General features: G+C 41.6%; 1 protein-coding gene across 6 annotated transcripts; it reads right to left on the bottom strand.

Annotated features, from left to right (window-relative positions):
- Nucleotides 1-727: 727 nt before the first annotated feature.
- On the bottom strand, nt 728-19,402 carry dnajc5ga (DnaJ (Hsp40) homolog, subfamily C, member 5 gamma a). Of its 6 annotated transcripts, XM_031581771.2 has the most exons (6): nt 10,627-12,297; nt 10,293-10,506; nt 8,866-9,025; nt 5,849-5,934; nt 3,806-3,848; nt 3,190-3,304 (listed from the first exon to the last, which is right to left on the bottom strand). In XM_031581771.2, the coding sequence occupies exons 1-4, from the start codon at nt 10,791-10,793 to the stop codon at nt 5,852-5,854; spliced, it is 624 nt and encodes a 207-aa protein (XP_031437631.1). In that variant the 5' UTR covers nt 10,794-12,297; the 3' UTR covers nt 3,190-3,304; nt 3,806-3,848; nt 5,849-5,851. The 6 variants fall into 6 exon arrangements, with proteins under 6 accessions (XP_012674757.1, XP_012674758.1, XP_031437633.1 ...); XM_012819303.3 differs by lacking the exons at nt 3,806-3,848; nt 5,849-5,934 and adding an exon at nt 19,174-19,402 and having other exon boundaries at nt 728-3,304; nt 10,627-10,748; XM_012819304.3 differs by lacking the exons at nt 3,806-3,848; nt 5,849-5,934 and adding an exon at nt 19,174-19,402 and having other exon boundaries at nt 728-3,304; nt 10,627-10,745.
- Between the last annotated feature and the right edge of the window lie 32 nt (nt 19,403-19,434).

The following is a 19,434-nucleotide window of genomic DNA, read 5'->3' as shown; positions in this document are numbered from 1 at the left end:
AATAGAATATATTACAGTGGCCCTGACATCTCAACATGCAGAAACTTAAGAAAACATCAATTTGTGCAATTTTGTAAATAGACAAAACACAAGCAAATTAAGAAAACATCAATTTGTGCAATCAAACACGCTAAAAACAGGCTGCGAATTCTGACATCACAACACATTACAGAAACATGCAGTTAAGATTTCGATGAACACATCTGAATTGTAAAACAAGCTGTTAATGGGCTATGATGTAAATCGTTCCATCGTCATTTGGTGTAATTGCGGCGTGTTTTTGTAATGTGTGTAATGTCTGAATTTGCAGTGTGTTTTCTAAATGCTGCGCATGTGTTGTCAAATTGATGTTTTCTTAATATACTGCCTTGCGGCAGGCAGGCGAGACAGAGACAGACAGTCCTCTGCCAGTCCTCTGTCCCGCTCTCACTTCCTTCCGCCCTTTGTTAACAAGGAGCTAATGAGGGTGTTTCTCTGCTAGATTTACAGGGCTTCTCGGAGCTCAACTTCACACAGCAGTGATAAGCAATGACAGCCAACCAAAGCAGCCTCTGGCCTGCAGGGGCCTGGTTATAAATAAGCAGTCTTCTCCCTGCTTCAAGCTCCAAGCAGAGATGGGGGGGGGGCAAACACTCCCTGAAGGCCACTTCTTCTGTTGTAACTGACACCGTCTCAGACTTGCCTGCTGTTTCCATACCACATTTCAAATGAGCACACAAACAAAGGCAACATTTACAAATCCCCCCACATTTTTATTCATTTAGATTTTTCAATTTTATAAATACACATTTACAGGTCTTCTGTCCACTCAGGACTTGTAATGTTATGAACAGTAACATAAAGAAAGCGATGACAAATAAGACAAAAAAGATTTTAGTGGGCGAGGACCCTACAGTGAGTACTTGCACTCTTTCTCCCTGGCGTTGAAGCCTATAGAGGCCTCAGTCCTCATGACTTGAGCCGGGCCGCCATTGGGGCGTTCGAGCAGGGCAGTCTAGTCGCATGCCTGCATTTGGCTGGGGTCATGTCTGCACTACCCCCATATACACATACGCAGTTAGTATGGGTGCATTGCATTTGAGGGAAAAAACTAACAAAAAAACAAAACAGATTAATTTCGATGTTTAAGAAATCAACATGTATTTAAAATATGAGCACGATTCTTTAAAAAATATATCGTTTCCACAGGGGTTGAAATGGCATTGCCGGTGGCTTAGTGGCTTACGCACAGAGGGGAGCGTTTACAGCGGCTGCAGATTGGCAGGGATAAGATATTGGCCTGTTTGTGTAAAAGATGAGATTTACATCCCACGGGCCAAATAGCAAATGGATCAGATTGGGAGAATGAGAGCGGGAGACAGGGATGGTGATTGATGACAAGAGAGCTTATGAGCGAGCCCCCGCTGAAAAGACGCTCACAAATCAAGTTGCAACGAGGTAAAAAAAAAAGAAAAGAAAAAAAAGACGTTACCTTTAGGTCGAAAAAAAAAACCCCAATCAGATAAATGGCCCCTTGGATGCAAGGATCAAATGCACTCCCTTCTGATGAACTGGGTCTCTCGCATTGCACAGTAAGACATGGCGATACATCCAGTCCCTCATCGGAACGGCTTCTAGATGATTAGCACAACAATATTAGCATACATGTGTATAGTACCGATGTAACGTAGGGTTAGTTAGTCTGTCTCTTGTTTATTCAGATACATTGCAATTGAGTATAATGATATTTTTTGGCTTGACGTGATATCAATATATACTCAACAGTCAATTAGTGGGGGTAAATAATGTTTTTCTACAACACCGACATGGACGAAGAGACCAGTTGAACAATTAACAGCTGATTCAAGGTTACAGACACGACAGAGGACCTCAACCAAAAACAAAGAGGGAAGCGTGAACACAGACACATTAAGATCACCAAAACAACTGCATTTTGTTCAAGAGAAACCAAGGAAGTCCTTGCATAATAAATAGGTTTGTCTTAAAAATGTACCGAGAAAAGCAACACCCAGCAGTGCTTTGGAATTTGGCATGGTATCTCTAGGGGTTTTGACCTCTGACCTCTTCAGTCGCCAACTACACCTGTGAAAAACTACAGACTAATCTGAAATTCGAATGGCTACAGTTGCTAGACGGCTAAAAGTTGTCAGTTTGCAATCTAATCAATAAAAGATTTAAATTCCAAAACCACATAGAACCAAATAAAATCTGTGCAATGTCGTAACAAAAAAAAATAATTAATTAATGTGTAGTGTTAAAAAGGAGACTTCCGTTGAAATGCGTTGGGAATCAAAGCTTTGTCCGAGACATAGGGAGGCTTTGGCCGCGGCTCCTGAATGGTTGGTAAAACCGAACACCTTCTGAAGACGACACAGGGAACACTGGTCCACTAGAAGGGTGTTGATCTGAAATAATGACCAGTCACTCTCACTACTCTCCCATCACTCTATTTCTCTCTGTTAGGGAGAGCGCTCAATTTGCTGGTACCCCCACTTTTGCACAGGGCGATAGATGGGTGACATGAGAGTTTGTGTGTGTGTGTGTGGGCTTGAGCATGAACCAGAGCTGTACAGTTAAAAGCATGCACTATATGTAATGCATGCACTTTTGGCGAGCCCTCATTTTTCTTGTCACATCCATGCTAGTTAATCAGGTTGGCCTCACCAGTCAGACCCACCGTGGGCAGCAAGAGGAGAACAGAAGGGAGGAAGAAAACAATGCAAAAAGAGAGCATCTCCCATCAAGCATAGCCTCCTACAGCAGCTATACTTAGTGGGGTACGGTGGAAGAAAAATAAAACATTTAAGAATAGTCAGACCAGGGAGAGGTTATTTTGCATGTTTGCATACACTATGTGTATGTTCCATGTCAGTGTGTGTACGCAAGTGTGTGTGAGTGTGTGTGTGTGTATGTGTGTGTGTGTTCGTATGTCCATGCATGTGGGTGAAAGGAAGTGAGCACAGCAGTATAAAGAGTCCCTGTCTCTTGTGGCATACTGCAAACTCAGTATCCAGTGCCTTAGTGTGAGGAAGATGGCACTGGTGCCCACACTGGCATGGACAACGGGGCACCCCACACCATAAGACTCGTAAAGGGGCCACACATGTCCATTGGTGGGGTGGGGTGGGGTAGGTTGGCGTGGGGCTGTGGCCGAGTTGGAGGACCTGGTTCCAGGCCACAGATGGGGTGGGGGTGGGTGTGTCTCACTGCTGGTTGGCATAGTTGGGCTGCCTCGCTGCAAAGTGGGTGGTCTCCGAGGTGTTGACAGTGGAATGCGGCTGGATCACAATAGGGGCGCCACGGCCTACGCAGTACAGAGAGAGAGAGAGAGAGAGAGAGAGAGAGAGAGAGAGAGAGAGAGAGAGGTGTTAGGGTGTGAAAATGCTCAACATCTGTCTGATGTCGAGTAAAGACAAAAACTGTCTCAACAACACTGCATGCTCTTTAGGTGGTGAAAGGTGTTTACCAGAAACAAGCAAGGACAAGGAAGCTGTCCTTTGGAACTTTAGAAAGGTGTATAGCCAAGCTTCTCATTATTTGCCATGCAAACAAGACTTTTTGCATTTCTGCTTGTGCCTGTGGCAAGACTATACGACTACACTACATCCATGCAAGCAAGGCTCAAAGGGCAGCATACATCCAAGGCCACTGGAGTGACAGGTCGGTGCCAAGGGCATGCATGCATGATGACTCAAGCACTACCCTCAATCCCTCCTATATGTTGCTTTGACACTAGGAGATGAACTGAAGAGAACCCCCCCTCATGCTCTGAGGGTTATTTTCTTGGTTTTTGAGAGAAACCTACCTCCCCTTCCCTGATGCAGGTCATCCTCACAGTCACTTGTGTCCTGTTAACGGACATCCGGGCACAGCAGAAGGGACAGAAATCAGAGAGATCAAAACTTAGTGCCTTCATTTGGATTGAACCAACAGTAGAACAGGAGGAGAGGAGGGTGGGGTGGGGGTGGGGGTGGGCAGAGATGGTGGCTGCTTGTGAAAACAGCAGGTAATGAAGAATCATGACACAAGCTGTGAGATGAGGTTGACATCAACACATGGTTTGCCTGCCTGCGAGAGAGCAAACAGCAAGGGGCTTGTTCTTTGAAGGGAGACCCTCACACAGCTGGGCTGTTCTGAACTCAGGTGAAGCTATAGTGACACTGACGCAAGCTTCTCTTCACATCGCGACATTCCAGAACACTCAAGTTCAAGCGGAGTTCAGATAAAGACGCAATGCAAATAGATGCACACACGGACTGGTGGAAAATCTATAGCTGGGTTTCCGTCCAAGTTATTTGCATATTTTAAACGCATTTATGAAAATTTGGCTAAAAGAAATGAGAGTCCATGCACATTTTCAACCGCCGGGTTAAGCAAATTAGAAATTGACTCTCTTAAACAAGGGAGGAGTTGTACACAGCAGTGGATTCAAAACTTGAGGTTGTCAGGGCAACATTAACAGAAACATGTAATGAGCTCAACAAATGCAATTTGATGCATGCAAACCTGTTTCCATTAACCATAGTTTTGTTATACCCTCTGTGAATCGAGAGCTAATCCGCCCCCCTCTAGTGAATCTAGTCGATTTAGAGGATTTTATGCAAATTTCAAGCAGTGGTGCGGTCATGGCTGGTTAAAATCTAGTAAATTCCATGTTACATATATATCAAGTATACATTTACTCACAATAAAAGAGAGAAAATGTTTAAAAATACTATTCCAGGTTAATTGTTTTTTTTCCAGCAATATTTGCCTGTGAAATATAACTAGCAGCCACACAATGTGTTTAGTTATGTGGCTTAGTGAGCTTAGTTTGTGTTAAGTAATTGTAGTTAGGTTCGATTTGATGCGTTATCTGAATTTGTTATGTAAAGTGTTTTTTATTTATGTATTTAAGTATACTTTAAACTGTTAACAGTTAACATATTGTTCAATTTCAAGTTCAAATTTGTCTTAGCGATAAAAAAAAAAAGAGAAGGCATTCTTAAATGTTGCCGACCAGCGCCAGGTACCGTTCAGGCACCAGTATGGTTTTTAGTATTGTATTGTTTTAACCATACCCAACTCACAAAACATTCGATCCAGGACCACGTCCACACAGATAAATAGGAAGGCAGACACAGCTTTTAATCTAGTTTTGAATAAAGAGGAGACTATGGCTGGTATGATTAAAGGGCCAGCTTCAAACCTTTTGCATACACTGGCACACCTACTCACAATCCCACACACACACACACACACTTGGGGTCCTAGCAGGCGAAGAGCACGACCGGTCATTCACCTCTGAGTTCAAAAGGGCCTTCTATTTGTGCACACACACACGGAGGTGTCATACCCCATGTTGCATTGTGGGTCAATGCTTCTGCATTGCATGCAAACGAGGAAACGCCATGTTTTCAAGCAACCTGGCACTAGACTAATTCTGGCACGAGTCTCCAATTCTTAGCATAGTCTTAAGATGATAAAATCACTGCAAGCAAGTGACATGACCGCCATATACATTTTTACAAGGCATTCACACCATTTGGAATTAGGAATGCATTCACACAATTTTGATTAGAACAAGTCATATTGAATTTGAGCATTCAAAGCCAGGTCACTTGGTCCAAAATAATAATAAAAAGAACAATAATAATAATAATGAAATGCCATGCGGAGAAGGACATCTAGAGGTGATAAAGGTGGAATGATTAGTGAGCAGCAAGAAAATGAGCAAACAATGTAGTGGTTAAGAGAGATGGAATGGTTAGTTGAAACAGACTGTGGGTATTAATGAGCGAAAGAGCGTGCAGACAAAATCACCATCCAGGAAAAACAGATGGCGCGTAAACGAGGCGGGGTGCCTTACGAGTCATTTTGACTCCGGTAGAGTCTCACTGGGGTTTTCTGGGCCTGGACTGGGAATTGGCTGCACAATGATTACTGTTTCACCTCCTGAGCAAGAGACAAAAATAAATACATCAACATTTACGTATAATAACTTAAATAACTACTGTCTTCAAACTGTAGCCTTCAACTGTAGACATACAATTGCCACGTTTGAGATCTTACGATCTCATTCTAAAATGACACTTACATTCTAAGTTATATTTGTGGCTTGTTCATAACTAGTATGTGGATGGGGCTACTTTTTGCACATCATCGAACAGATTTTAGCAGTGCACTGAGAGAAACAAGAGATGTATGAGACCTATTTCTTTACGAGACAACCATGTTACTCTCTGAGACTTATAAAACACCATTACAAGGACATTCTGTGTGCGCTCTGTGTCAGAACAGCTCCCATGATGAAAGTGAACAGTCACCAAAGGCTCGGGACGGAGTTCACCATCAATCGGGACTTGGAGTGTGACTCATAAGCCAGTGGGTCATTGTGAGTGAGGGCCCCCCGCTGTGTGTAGCAAGGGCAGTCTCAGAGATGACAGGCTCCTTCATCAATATTTAAACCCCGGGGAGTTAGTTCAGTGAACAAATCCACAGAGGGGGGGGGGGGGGCAGCGATTACGAGTTTAGGATGAGCCATCACAATGTCTCGTAGCATTTGAAAACACAACAAACTTCAGCTGGAAGAGCCTAATTTGACAGTCATCCATGATTAAGACTCTAAATGAACTCTGAATGTTTGTGTGCAGAGCTAGTTTTACCAACACCGCTTGGGTCATGCTGCAGTAAATTACCTCAAAACCGAGCTACTTTAATGTCCTATTGTTATTTCAAGCTAAGCACAGTGTCCAGCAGTGTTGTATATAGAATTATTTAGTTAATCGTCATATGTACCCTGTGAGGATGGACTCCACAGCACACCTGTAGACACTGGTGAGGACTGTAGTGGATATCAGGGCTTAAAGTCAGGCGCCTGAGGTATTCAAAGCATTGATGGGCCTCAGTTTTTCCTGCGCCTCCCATGTCCAACACTGTACCATTCGCGTTATAAATATTACAGTTGTAATGACACTGGTTAACCAGACACAGTTTGGTTGGTGTATGTATGCAAAGATAGTCCTAACACCCGTCCCTAAGTTTACGCTTCAGATGATGAAATCCTTATGCACTGATTCCATAAACACATATTTGCGTACGCGAAGGCTAACAGAATTCATGAGGTAAACACAAATGTACTTTTGAATCAGTGAGTTTGGCACAAACATCATTAGCTAGGAGAGACATCCAGGCTACATAAATACCCATAATTCTAGCTTCTAGATCAGTCAGACAAGGGTAATTTGTAAGATGGCCTAGTATTTCTTCCACTTGGGAGATATCAGGTGTACCGTTTCATGCACCCCTGCAAAAGGATCTGACAGCACAGCAAAATGACAAACCAGTGTTTCTGTGCTTTTCCCCCCACACTCCTTTCAGTGCCCATCTGCGTTCCCCCTTTGGGCCACTCTTCTGTGGCTCGTCCTCTCGGAGTCGAAGTGACAGTGACGAGTGAAGCGGAAAAACCGGCATCAGCCAGAAAAAGGTTTTGACTATGGGACGCCAGCCAAAGGTGCACTCGGTGAGGTCCAAACACTAGGACACACCACAGAGCATCAAGTCCTCTATGTTCCAAGCCCACTACTAGCCTACGGTAGTGTCGTCAAACCCGCACAAGTCTGGCAGGATCTGGCGTGGCTACGGCACTGTCAGACAAGAGGACACATCTGAGGACGACCAACCCGCCTGCCTACAACCCAACCAGACTATGATTCACTATTGGACTTTCCTGTTCTGAGTACACACAGGTACTTACAGCTGCTTCTTCATCAAGTGTTGGACTGACCCCTAGGACAAAGGCATCCTTTAGTAATGACTCAATAGAGTCAATCCACTACACACTACAATTTTTTATGATTCCGTGATATGCAAATTCAAAGCAAAATCAGAAATTCACTTTACTTTTTCACGACTCTGCATATTTTCTTATTTAGCACATACATTGCGTATAGAATTCCAGTAAATAAGCCTTGGTGTTAAACTGCAACTCATTTCTGCTTCTGGCTTCCTGATGAGGGTATAAGGTTATGCAGTCTGTCTCAACCACTGCCACTGCCTAATGTCCCACTCGTTTGGTGACAGGTGTTTGACGACCGCAATCGAGTTAACTTGGTATTCTCTTTATGTTCAGGACATTGCTGGATATAACACTTCTCATTAATTATGAATTAAATTAACTACTTAGACATGCTACTCTGCGTTTCATTCAGTTGTGAAATTGTAAACAGCGATCGAATATAATATTAAACTTAAGCATATTGTTCTGTCCTACTGTTTATTCAGACTTGCAGAGATGGCATTTCAAAATAAAAGGCCGTTCTTAAATTCTTGCATAGGGTAATTTAAATGAGTAGAATATTAGTGGAGTAAGGTCAAGAATGGTCAACACATTTTGAATAATCATTTTCTCTGTTCAGTTTTCTTTAAACAATAGCACAGGATTACCCATGATTGCTGTTCTGAATATTAACAAGAACGTGTGATTTTGAAAGAGTTCACAAGTATCATTGTGAAAGTTCTCAGAAATTTGGAACCAGATGACGCATCTAAACTGAGTGTTCGTATGTCTCCATTGCATGAAAAGAAGACAAAAGAACACACAAACAAAACCTATTAAAATACTATACAATATTCATTTGTTTAAAAATACTATACAATATTCATTTGTTTTCAAGTATATATGGATCTTTCCCCCCCCAAAAAAATGTGTAGAAAATCACCATCACGTAATTACGCAAGTCCCATCTAAAATACTACCAATTACAGACCTAAAAGATCAATTCTAGTGTGTAATGGGATTTGGCACAAAAAAATATCATTGTACTAAACTGAATCGATTCCCCCTCTCAACCGTCTTCTCTGCCTCTCTCTCTCTTCTCCACTCACCTCCGCCCTGCTCCTCAGCCTTGATCTGGGCCTCCAGGTCCTCGGGGTTCACGTACTGGTAGTTCTCGTCGTCCTCCGGTGGCTTGCATTTGCCACAGCAGAAGCAGCAACAGCAGCAGCAGCAGCAGCAGGACGAGAGCGTGCAGCACAAGAAGAGTGCCTGCGGGAGAAACACAGCGCACGGGTCGTCATGACACGTCAACTCTTGCAGCTCCATGACAACAACAACAACCCTCTTTGGGGGTTAGGGTGAAGAGCTAGAGGAGACCTTCTTGTCAAGACCTTCCCCTGAGCCGCTGAAGTTCCTCAGCCAAAGTGTCTTTTGAAGGGATATCAGGTGAAACGCAACAGAGACGCAGAGCATCTTGATGATGTTCTACGCCTAAGTTAGGCTCTTCCTCTTCCTCTCAGGTGCTATTAAGTCGTGACTTTATACATCAAAGCTCAGTGGAATCATTCCCATCATCCATCATAAGCTCTCCCTCTTCTTGTGCGTCTCGCCCCCTTTTACTCAGAAATCAAAGACTAGCTGCTATTTCAGCTCATCACGACCAGGGCAGAAATGATACGCCGGTCCCTCAATTACTTCCATTTTGACAGGAACAAAGCAGATTATAAATAGAGCCCCGTTGAGACATGGCTCAGTCCTCTGGCATGAATGGACAAGCATGGGAACAATAACCCTGCTGTCCTCTCTGCAACCAAAGTTCAATATTTAAAAGCCTTGGTATCGACCACAATAAAGAGCCTTGGGTTCTGTACACTGCCTTGAGAGAACATTCATGGCCAGTAATTATATAGAAATCAATTGAAATAGAGCACCTTAGATAGTTGAGTCAATCTGTCAATCAAAGGTATGATTATCAATACCGTCAAAATACAGACCCTCTTCTTTCAATTGAACTGATGGAGACACTTTTACATTACAGTCATATACCGTAAACACCGGAAAAATGTCAGGCATGACGGGATGAAAAAATAAATACTGTCCGAGCCTAGTGCACATTTGTATCAGTGTGTGTGATGCCTGGAATCAAACCCAGTTTAGTGATGTGATCACCTCTTTATACCACCTGAGCTACTTTAGTGACACAGGCCATAGGCATCCTGAACAGAAAGTTGAGATATTTACGGTCAAATTCATAATGCTCATAGAAGAAACGAGAAGCTCTCACAACTCAACCCCTTATTCAGAGCTCTACCAATCTAGAACCAAGCATCAGGGGAGACCCCTCAATGAACCATCTCATAACACGCACTCTCACACACGCCGTGTAAAACTTAACTTTTAAAAGTTGACAGCATTCTTAGGAACACCTTAAAACACACACAAAAACACACAGTACAAAACAACAGTGATAACTGGTCCAGAGTACTGTTTGAAAAGGTGACAGGAAAATGATGCATTCCAAGGAGAATCCTCCTACCTTAAACCACCACTTGGACATGAGGAAGTAGTACTTGACGCTCTCTTCACCAAACTGCTCCGACACGTACAGGCCCATGGAGCCATACTCGTCGTAGATCTTCCTTTTGGTGTCGTCGTTGAGTATAGAGTTGGCATTGTTGATCTCCTTGAACTTCTCTGACGCCTCTGGATTTTCTGGGTTCTTGTCCGGATGGTACTTCAGAGCGAGTTTCCTTTACACGCGGGGGAACATCGACGTTAAGAGAAGAAGTGTCCGACCCAGACTTTGCCAACACTGAAGACAAAATAGTTCCTAGAGAGGCGAGTCGGAAGGATGCCATGGCTAATCTTACCTGTAGGCTCGTTTAATGTCATCAGCAGACGCCCCCTTTTCCAGTCCTAGCACCTTGTATAAGCTGTCCCCCGAGGTGGACAATTTTCGCTGGGGCCGGTTGGGCTCTGCCATGACTGACTGCTGTAAAACCAGAGGGGTGTTATATTCACATTTACATGTATTCATTTAGCACACTTTCATACAAAGTGACTAAGTTACAAGTGATGTAGGACTGTCAAAATACTGCAAGTTAAGAGATCTGCTGAGAGTTATGCCACGGACATAGTACATGCCTTTCAAAGTTGTCAGATTGCTGTACCGTTCAAACTACACAACTTGCTGTCTTGTGATGTGTAATCTTAAAGTTGTGGTGGTTTACACACTACATGAAGTGACACGGGTTTCCCCTCACCCGGTGTCTTGTGCGCTTATTTGCTGTAGCTCATCATTGCCCTCATTGCCAGTCACAACTGGCCAAACTAGTTCTAATCAAACTGAGATGTGCTGAAGGTGTTTCAGCAGGACAAGTGATGGAAACAGTCCAGTGAGCCATGTGGCACTTTTATAGAAAGGTCAAGCAAACATGGCAGTCAAAGTGCAATGCCAAGAAGAACCTTCTGTCTCTGTCTCTGTCTCTGTATATCTATCTATCTGCTGTAAAATCACTGCCAGAATCAGGAATGGGTGGAAGCAGGCCAACTCACTCATCATCCACAACTTATAACCAGTACATTTTCAGCTGCAAATCAAAACGTCTGGACTGAACTCAGAAGCCTCACTAATACTTATCCCCCAACATTCATGCAAAAGACATTACATTATTCTGTCTCAAACTATCCAATGCAAGGTCATATCTGGCACATAAACACAGGATGCTATCTTGCATTCTATCTGACGGTTTTGGAAACCTATCAAAAATGGTATTCTGCAGCACTACACAAATTCACACTAATAAGCTCAACCTGTTCATAGTCAGACCAGGCAGTGGGACAGAAACCAGGAAATGCTGTTGAGTGGCACAAGGGCTAAGGCCAGGGAACACTTGTAAAGCCTGAGGTAAAGACGATTACGTTTTGCTGACCTCACAGATTACTTGTCCAAGTCAACGCAGGGTTACCGCCACACTAGCCTCCATGACACCTTCACACTGAGCTGCTCAGAGATCTATCAGTGAAAGCAAATCTTTACACTGAGGGGGGCACACGGCGGCAGGGGTAAGAGATGAGCCTCAGCATACCATGAATGTCTGTTATTAAGGAGTCGTTTAGATGCGTCATCAAGCCATGTTTGCTTCCTAATAAAACCTACATTTGCTACTATAGTAGTGTCAGAAATACAGAGTAAGGAAACTGCATGAGAAATTATGTTTTGGTGGGAATTTAGACTATCGTTAAATTCTACACACTTAAACGCAATGCTTGTGGCTGAAATGAGGGCACCAATGTGTTGGCATCACAGGAGAGCTTTGCACAGCACTAATATACTCACTGAAATTATCTGTACAGGCAATCAGAGAATGTCTACCTACTGTAGCTTTTTAACCATCCTATAAAAGTTATCTCTAGCTCGGAGAACCATTAACAGTTGGCCGCTGCTCATAAGCTGGACTTATGTCTATGTGTGAATATGAACTCGTGTTCAAAGACAAGAGGGTTCAAAGTGATCACAACTAGGGATGCACGATAATATCGGCACGACATCGGTATCTGCAGATAAAAGCTTAAAAACGTAATTATCGGCATCTGCAGATATGAACATTTCTGCCGATGTACCTGGCCGATAAGGTGACGTTCAAATTATGCGCACGTTAAGCAAATGTTTTGGTTACTATGAGCGCCAACAACGTAATATAACACGTCGGCTGTGTGGCAGTACTTCAAAGTATCAGAGGATGTTGACATGCTATTTGTCAGGAAACTTTTCAGGAGAATGAAGAGGAGACGACAGCTTGGCCGTAACGTAGGTCGCATGCATAGATGCAGACCACCCGCGTGCAATGCTTTGCAACATTACCAGCCCACGCTATCTGTACATGGCTTACTTTTGCATATATGCAATTTATATAGCTAACTTGGCAATAAGGTTACATAGATTAGTCTAGAAATCCTAGAAGGGATGTTATTAAACTGTAAGTCAGTTAACCAACGTTAGCTTGCCAAGTTGCATTTCCAGAGTGTAGTTGTTCAAGTTCAAGGAGGTACTGTTCAAGTATGAAAATTGTGACGTGAAAATATAAATAAATCTGCCATATTTGAAATCATTTCAATAGTTTTCATGAGTGAATGTCTATTTCTAAAATGATACAAATCAAGTTATTAAATGTCCTGTATCTACAGCAATACCCTATCATAATAACAGATTAATTCTAGTACAGGAGAGACTTTTCAATAATTAAAAAGCAGAGGTGTAATATATCGGTATCGGCATCGGCAATCGGCCAAAATGAGCTTGTAAATATCGGCATATCGGATATCGGCTAAAATTCAATATCGTGCATCCCTAATCACAACCACTTTTGGATGATGTTAAATGGCTTCACACAATCCTGAGAGCAGGTAATGGGACAGTATGGGTCAGCATGGTCGTCTTTAACTCTTACCCCAATTATTCTGTCTGCAACAAACCTTTGCCCCAGACTGGACATGGTCAAGGCAAAAATGAACGATTTCAAACAGGCTTAAGATGTATCTATGTATTTGTACTTCCAAACCATGGATACACAAGACACTTTACTAGTGAACCAACTTTTTAACGTTACATTCTGGCTCCATAGATTACACATTACATGGCATGGCTGCCATCTCCATTAGGCCTATATTGTCCATCTCTGCTAATAAACATGCATTCAGGCTCAGATGTGGCTGATAGATGTGAAATATTTTTTGGGGTGAGTCTCGGATTTCTATCACTGACCTCATGGATTTCAGTCATGTTTACTTGACAGCTATCACACACACACACACACACACACACACACACACACACACACACACACACACACACACACACACACACACAGACACAGACACAGACACAGACACAGACAGATTATCGAATAGCACTTTTGCTAAAGACATTATCTGCCCTTGAATATCAAATGTTTTCTTAGATCTGCTGGTGAAAACAAGGATCAGGACTTATTGGTGCACCTATGCTCAGTGTTGTGTAACTAAACTATAAACTATAGACTAAACTAGTAGACTATAGTAAACTATATTTTGCAGTAGCTTGCTAGCAGTTCAACTACGTTCATATTTGCATCGTGCTTCAAGCAGTTCAATTACTCTTTTGCCATTTTTGTGTAGTTAACTACCGAAAATTCAATTATGGGCCCTAAAAAGGGAAATAATTATTTGTTTTGTTTTTACCATTGGTTCTCTACTATAATAGTAGCCCCTTTGCCCATCCCTGCCCCCTTTATCTTTCATCCTGATCGCTGTAAAGGCATGCCCAGGCAATGCATTAGTCAGGCAGCCATCATCACATCACTTGACCTTTGTGTAGTACATGTTCAAAAGGGCAGGCGTTGCTCAGTGCTCACACGGCGACAACATCACCATGGATAAACCTCCCGAATCTCAACTTTAAGAACAATCAACATGGCCACACTTAAGCAAATATATGACACTGACTAGCTCCACCGACAAAACCTACATTTTACCACTGAGTAATCCTGCTTGGTACAATACCCCCCTGGAGTCTAGGTTCTCAAAGGCAGATGACTGATGGACATTGTATACAAAACCAAAGTTGACCTTCCTTGCACTCTCCCATGAATAGCGGGGTATTTTATTTTTCTGGTTTATGTATGAACAAGTAGGCTTTTTTTACAACCAACTCAAGTGAGTGACATATTTGCTGCCATTTGACTTTTTTAAATTATATTTTGTTATAAGTTAGTATCATATGCACATTCTTTTTTAATAAAGTAGTTTGAACTACTTTCCCTGAGTAGCTTTAGTTAACCAAACTAGATTTCTCCATAGGGTAGCTTTGCTGTTGTTCATCTTCTACCAGTGAGAAGTAATTAGCAGTGTTGTATAGTAACGAAGTACAAATACTTTGTTACTGTACTTAAGTAGTTTTTTTTGGATATCTGTACTTTACTACTTATATTTCTGTTTACTTTTACTTCGCTACATTTTGCAAAGAAAACTGATACTTTTACTCCGATACATTTCCCCTGAAACCTTCGTTACTCGTTACAAAATCAAATCATCTTTAAAAATTGTCATGAAAGTGACGAGACCAACGTCAGGGACTGTGGTAGAATACAGACTGCAAGCAGGTTTGGCGAATCAGTGGTCCTAGCTCACGTTAATGCGCTATTGACTGTTAGCAAAAGCCCCGTCCTCTTAGTTACTGTTGCTACGTCTTTTGAACTCGTTCATGCACTATACTGTCTGTCAGTGTCAGTGATTCTTTTTGGAGTAATATCTCCGCGATATCCTCCAGATCAAGGCGAAATGGACTGCAATATGCAGTGGAAGGATATATCCAAAAACATTAAGATCAACAACGAAGGGGACACAACAATAATCGAAGCAAAAGCACAGGTCTCAATCAAAAAATTAGAAACCCCACAACCTCTTCATTAAATGCCACCAGCACAACCTTGTAGACAAGTCATGGTCCATCTCTGGCGAGGTATCTAGCTAGCTAGCTAGGATGATGACAATCTAAAGTACAGTACAGTAACGTAGCAGTGTGGAGCAAAATAGCTGCTAGTAACGTTATTGTTCAAGGGATGTGTGTGCATGTTGCTAAAAGTATTTCACAGTCACTGTACCGATAACTTGCTTGTAAAACTGATGATCCTGATGTAATGCTATGGCTTTGTATCAGATCGCCAGATTATTGTTATTGCTCTCAGGTTGTGCCTTATGCATAACTTGGGATACTAACTTTAAAAAAATTCATAATGGCTTTTTGGGACGTTTTGTTTGAAGATGAACAAAACATTTTTCAGTTTCAAATAATGACTGGGTTGTTACTGTCTGTGCTGATTTAGTATTGCCTATTGTGTTAAAATTGTGTTCAAATAAGGCCCAGTTTATAAGTGTGCTCATTCTAGTCAGAATAAACTTCATAATTCTCAAAATTCTGACCCTTTGCTTTTTTATTAACAGCATTTACTTGTACTTTTACTTCCAATACTTAAGTACATTTAATATCAGAAAATTACTTTTGATACTGAAGTACAGTAAAGATCAGATACTTTAATACTTTTACTCAAGTAGTATTCTAAAAGGTTACTTTTACTTTTACTTGAGTCATTTTCCAGTAAGGTATCTTTACTTTTACTCAAGTATGGCTTTTGGGTACTTTATACACCACTGGTAATTAGCAGCTTGTAACGCTATGCTTTCAGAGCAGCTTCCCCAACAGTGCGTATGCTATAAGTTGCAACAACTTGACAATGCACATTTAAGAAATAGTACTCTAATGTATATTTAATCTTTCAAAATAAATAAATAATACAAATAAATGCATCTTGAAGTACAGCCCTTCTGAATTACAGCAGTCGTTTAAGCGGAGGTTTGAGCTAAATCTCATTTCATTAAATAAGCTACAGTTAGGTGGGAATACACACACCCGTTTCTTTACTATTATGGAAGACTGAGTGTGAATTAATGCTGTTTTCACCTGATACATTAATGGGACTTGTATGTGAAAGAGGGAGAGAGACCCATTCTACCTCACAATGCTCGTTACCAACTTCCAGGTAAAAAAAAGCTTTACGACTGTGTCCGTGTATTAACCGCAGGGCTGCAGAAATGTTACAAAATCAATGTACAAACCATGGTTAATAGTCTAGTGGCTATGGTTAATTACGGTACCAGTATGCGGCAGTATGTTTTCATCATCTGGCCTCATAATCATCACGGAAGTTGAGTTATTAACATAAAAGTTTGCAGCACACAGTTTGCACTTGATCAGAGTATTTTCGCTAACTTTATCAGAGTCCTTCCGCCTGGTACTCTACTTTAGTATGAGCTGATTTTTCACATAAATGACTTGTAAGCTAATTGGTTCCTAGAATCTTCCTGCAGCTTCAGAAAAAGTGTGGCTGCACAGGCTAGTTTTAGGGTTTGATATTGAAAATGCAGCCTAAATGATGTATCAATTCTCTTTATTTCTTATTCAGTGATTCCTATTGTTCATCCGATAATTGAATGCTTCATGAAATAGCGTCAGGGATCTGTTGCATAGCCAAAATAAGATAACCCTGGAGAAATGTACCCACACTGTCAATATTAGACCCCTTTTAGTAGGCCCCGTATTTCTCTTGTACACTATCTCATTTCAACATGCACGTCCTTAAACACAGACCAAATGTGACCTTCACAGATAATCTGTATAATCAAATGTAGTCAGAAATGTAGCCTATAATAGTAGGAAGAATTGTAGGCTTATAAATTTTAAATGCAATTTGCCCATGCAAACACTCATTGCATATCCACCTTCCTTTTTCTCAAACCTTTAGAGATGGATCCAAGGCCAAGGTTAGTGCAGTACATTCAAAGAATTCATGTCGCCAGAGCCTTCTTTTCACACCGAAATACAAAACGTGTTAAAACTAAAAGCATTTAAATATTGGCCTGAAAATCGGTTATCATCCTCTTTTTGTCACAGCTAATCATTATCGTATCGGCCCTGAAAACATATCAGTCAACCCCTACTATGGACCATAAGGGCCTGCTGACTAATTAATTACACAACTACACCTCAATAATAACAACTTGTTTTTAATTCAAAGACGGCCATGCCTGCATATCATCCACTACCTCCAAGCCCATTGGTCAATCGCCGATGATAGGTTGAGCAGCTTATGTCATCCAGGATAATAATCAGGATGATACTCCACATGTTACAGTAATAAAACCGCCCTGAGCAAAGCTTGGGTCTGTGTATTAACCTGCATACCACACCAGTTCCCAAGCAATTAATTATTGTAATAGGGAGAGCATCAAAAGATAGTGAGCTCAACTCTATCATTCATGTGTTTATTTGCCATGTGATTCTATGTTATACATAGCCTGTGCAATAACCTTGGGCCTATTGGATGCTCCAACAATTATGTTGTTTGTTCAGAGACTCACAACTCAATGAGTCAAAAACCCCTAGGTTTCTCCAGGCACTAGGGTAGTGGATGTTCTCCATACTAAACATGATCCTGAGTGAATTTACTATCCTTCTGTTGAATAAATACCATTATAGTTCCATTAAAAATCAAGGCATTTTATTCCTACCATCAACATGTAGACCATGACTGCCACATAATTGCCAACACAGAAGCAAATAGTAAGACGTCCACTTTCGTTTGGCGGCTGCTCTTTGGACTTTTGAATCATTGTTAACATACTGTAATACCGTAAAATATTACATCTAGAAATATTCTGCTACAGTCTATCAAGTGACCAAGGAGTCTTTGACAGGGAACATCTGATGGAGCAACAAAAGTTCATTCCTGGATGCTCAGATCAGCAGTACAACCTCCAACAACCATTACAGATTACAATTTGGACAAAGTGGTAATCTTAGTCTGGAACTCTCATCTGTCTGATTCAAGACGGCTACAAGGTTTGACAATGCACCAGAGAATTACAAACAGTGTGGAGATATCTGCGAGATTAGACACGAGATCATTTTTTTTTCTTTTAAGGAAAAAAAAGATTTAACGTTTTAAAAATATGGTGCATACACGTGAACCCGTCAAACATGCTAATCTATACATTACACGGGTTTTTGTTGGTGGAGGATGACAATAATATTTCCCCAATTTAGCCTCCTTGCTCTTGTAAACACTGGTGGCCCTTGCAGAACAATAATCCTTCGCTAATCCTCGCATCGGGAATTGCTTTATTTAACATCCTGTTTCTTGCCCGAATCTGTGTGTTTGTACTTTAATGATAAGCTTCTTTTTTTTTTATTTCAACTGTAACATTAGACCACCATAGATGGTTAGCTTGCAAGCTATTATTTTAGGTAATGTTAGTCAACTTGAATTTATAGTCATCGGAGAACGGAATGTAACGTTATAGAGGTCTAAGACGCCTATTAATTCATTTGTCATAGCTATGCATAAACAGTCAATCAAAGCACAGACAATGCAACCAGGTACAACACATAGGTGGTGACATAACAGCATAATCCGCGAAGTTAACTGACTAGCTAGCAAGATAGCTACATTAGTTATGTGGCAGAGAACTGGCTAGTAAATCACATGCAATACACACCGCCTTGTTTAACGTTAGCAATTGGCAACTGGTTATTGGGCTAGCTAATTAGCAAAAACCTTCTAACATCATGGGTGGCTACAACAATATTGAATTGTAACTGCGCATAAGATAAATAAAGTAGCAAACTGGCGAGGTAACTAGTTAGCTAGTTAAGCCTGTGATTATTATGAAGACACCGACACTGTTGGCTAAAATGGTGAGCAGTTTTAGCTGTCGTTCAGCTGCAGAAACGGCTACCCGGTTGACGAACGCTAAGATTCTAGCAATTAAGCTAGCTAGCGCGCTCCATCTGAAGAACACACACGACTCATGACGGCACTTACCTTGTGCAAATTAGATTATCTGATTTAAACTGTAGCAGGAGCATAGAGACAATCGCTATGTATTTTAGATTCCCCTCAGAAGTATCCGCTATTTGCCTGAAGCACCCTCCCGTCTGAAGTACTGCTGAAGTACCAGGTACTCTGGTAGTACCATGCGAGCGACCGCTACTCACGAAAAGCGGTTGCTTGTCACACCCGCTGGCGATGCATTGTGGGTAAAGTGAAAACCGGTGTAGCCCGTAGCCCACTGTCTGATGTCGC

Source organism: Clupea harengus, chromosome 15, assembly GCF_900700415.2.
Source record: "Clupea harengus chromosome 15, Ch_v2.0.2, whole genome shotgun sequence".
Lineage (NCBI taxonomy): Eukaryota > Metazoa > Chordata > Actinopteri > Clupeiformes > Clupeidae > Clupea > Clupea harengus.
This window is presented reverse-complemented; position numbering and strand designations above follow the sequence as displayed.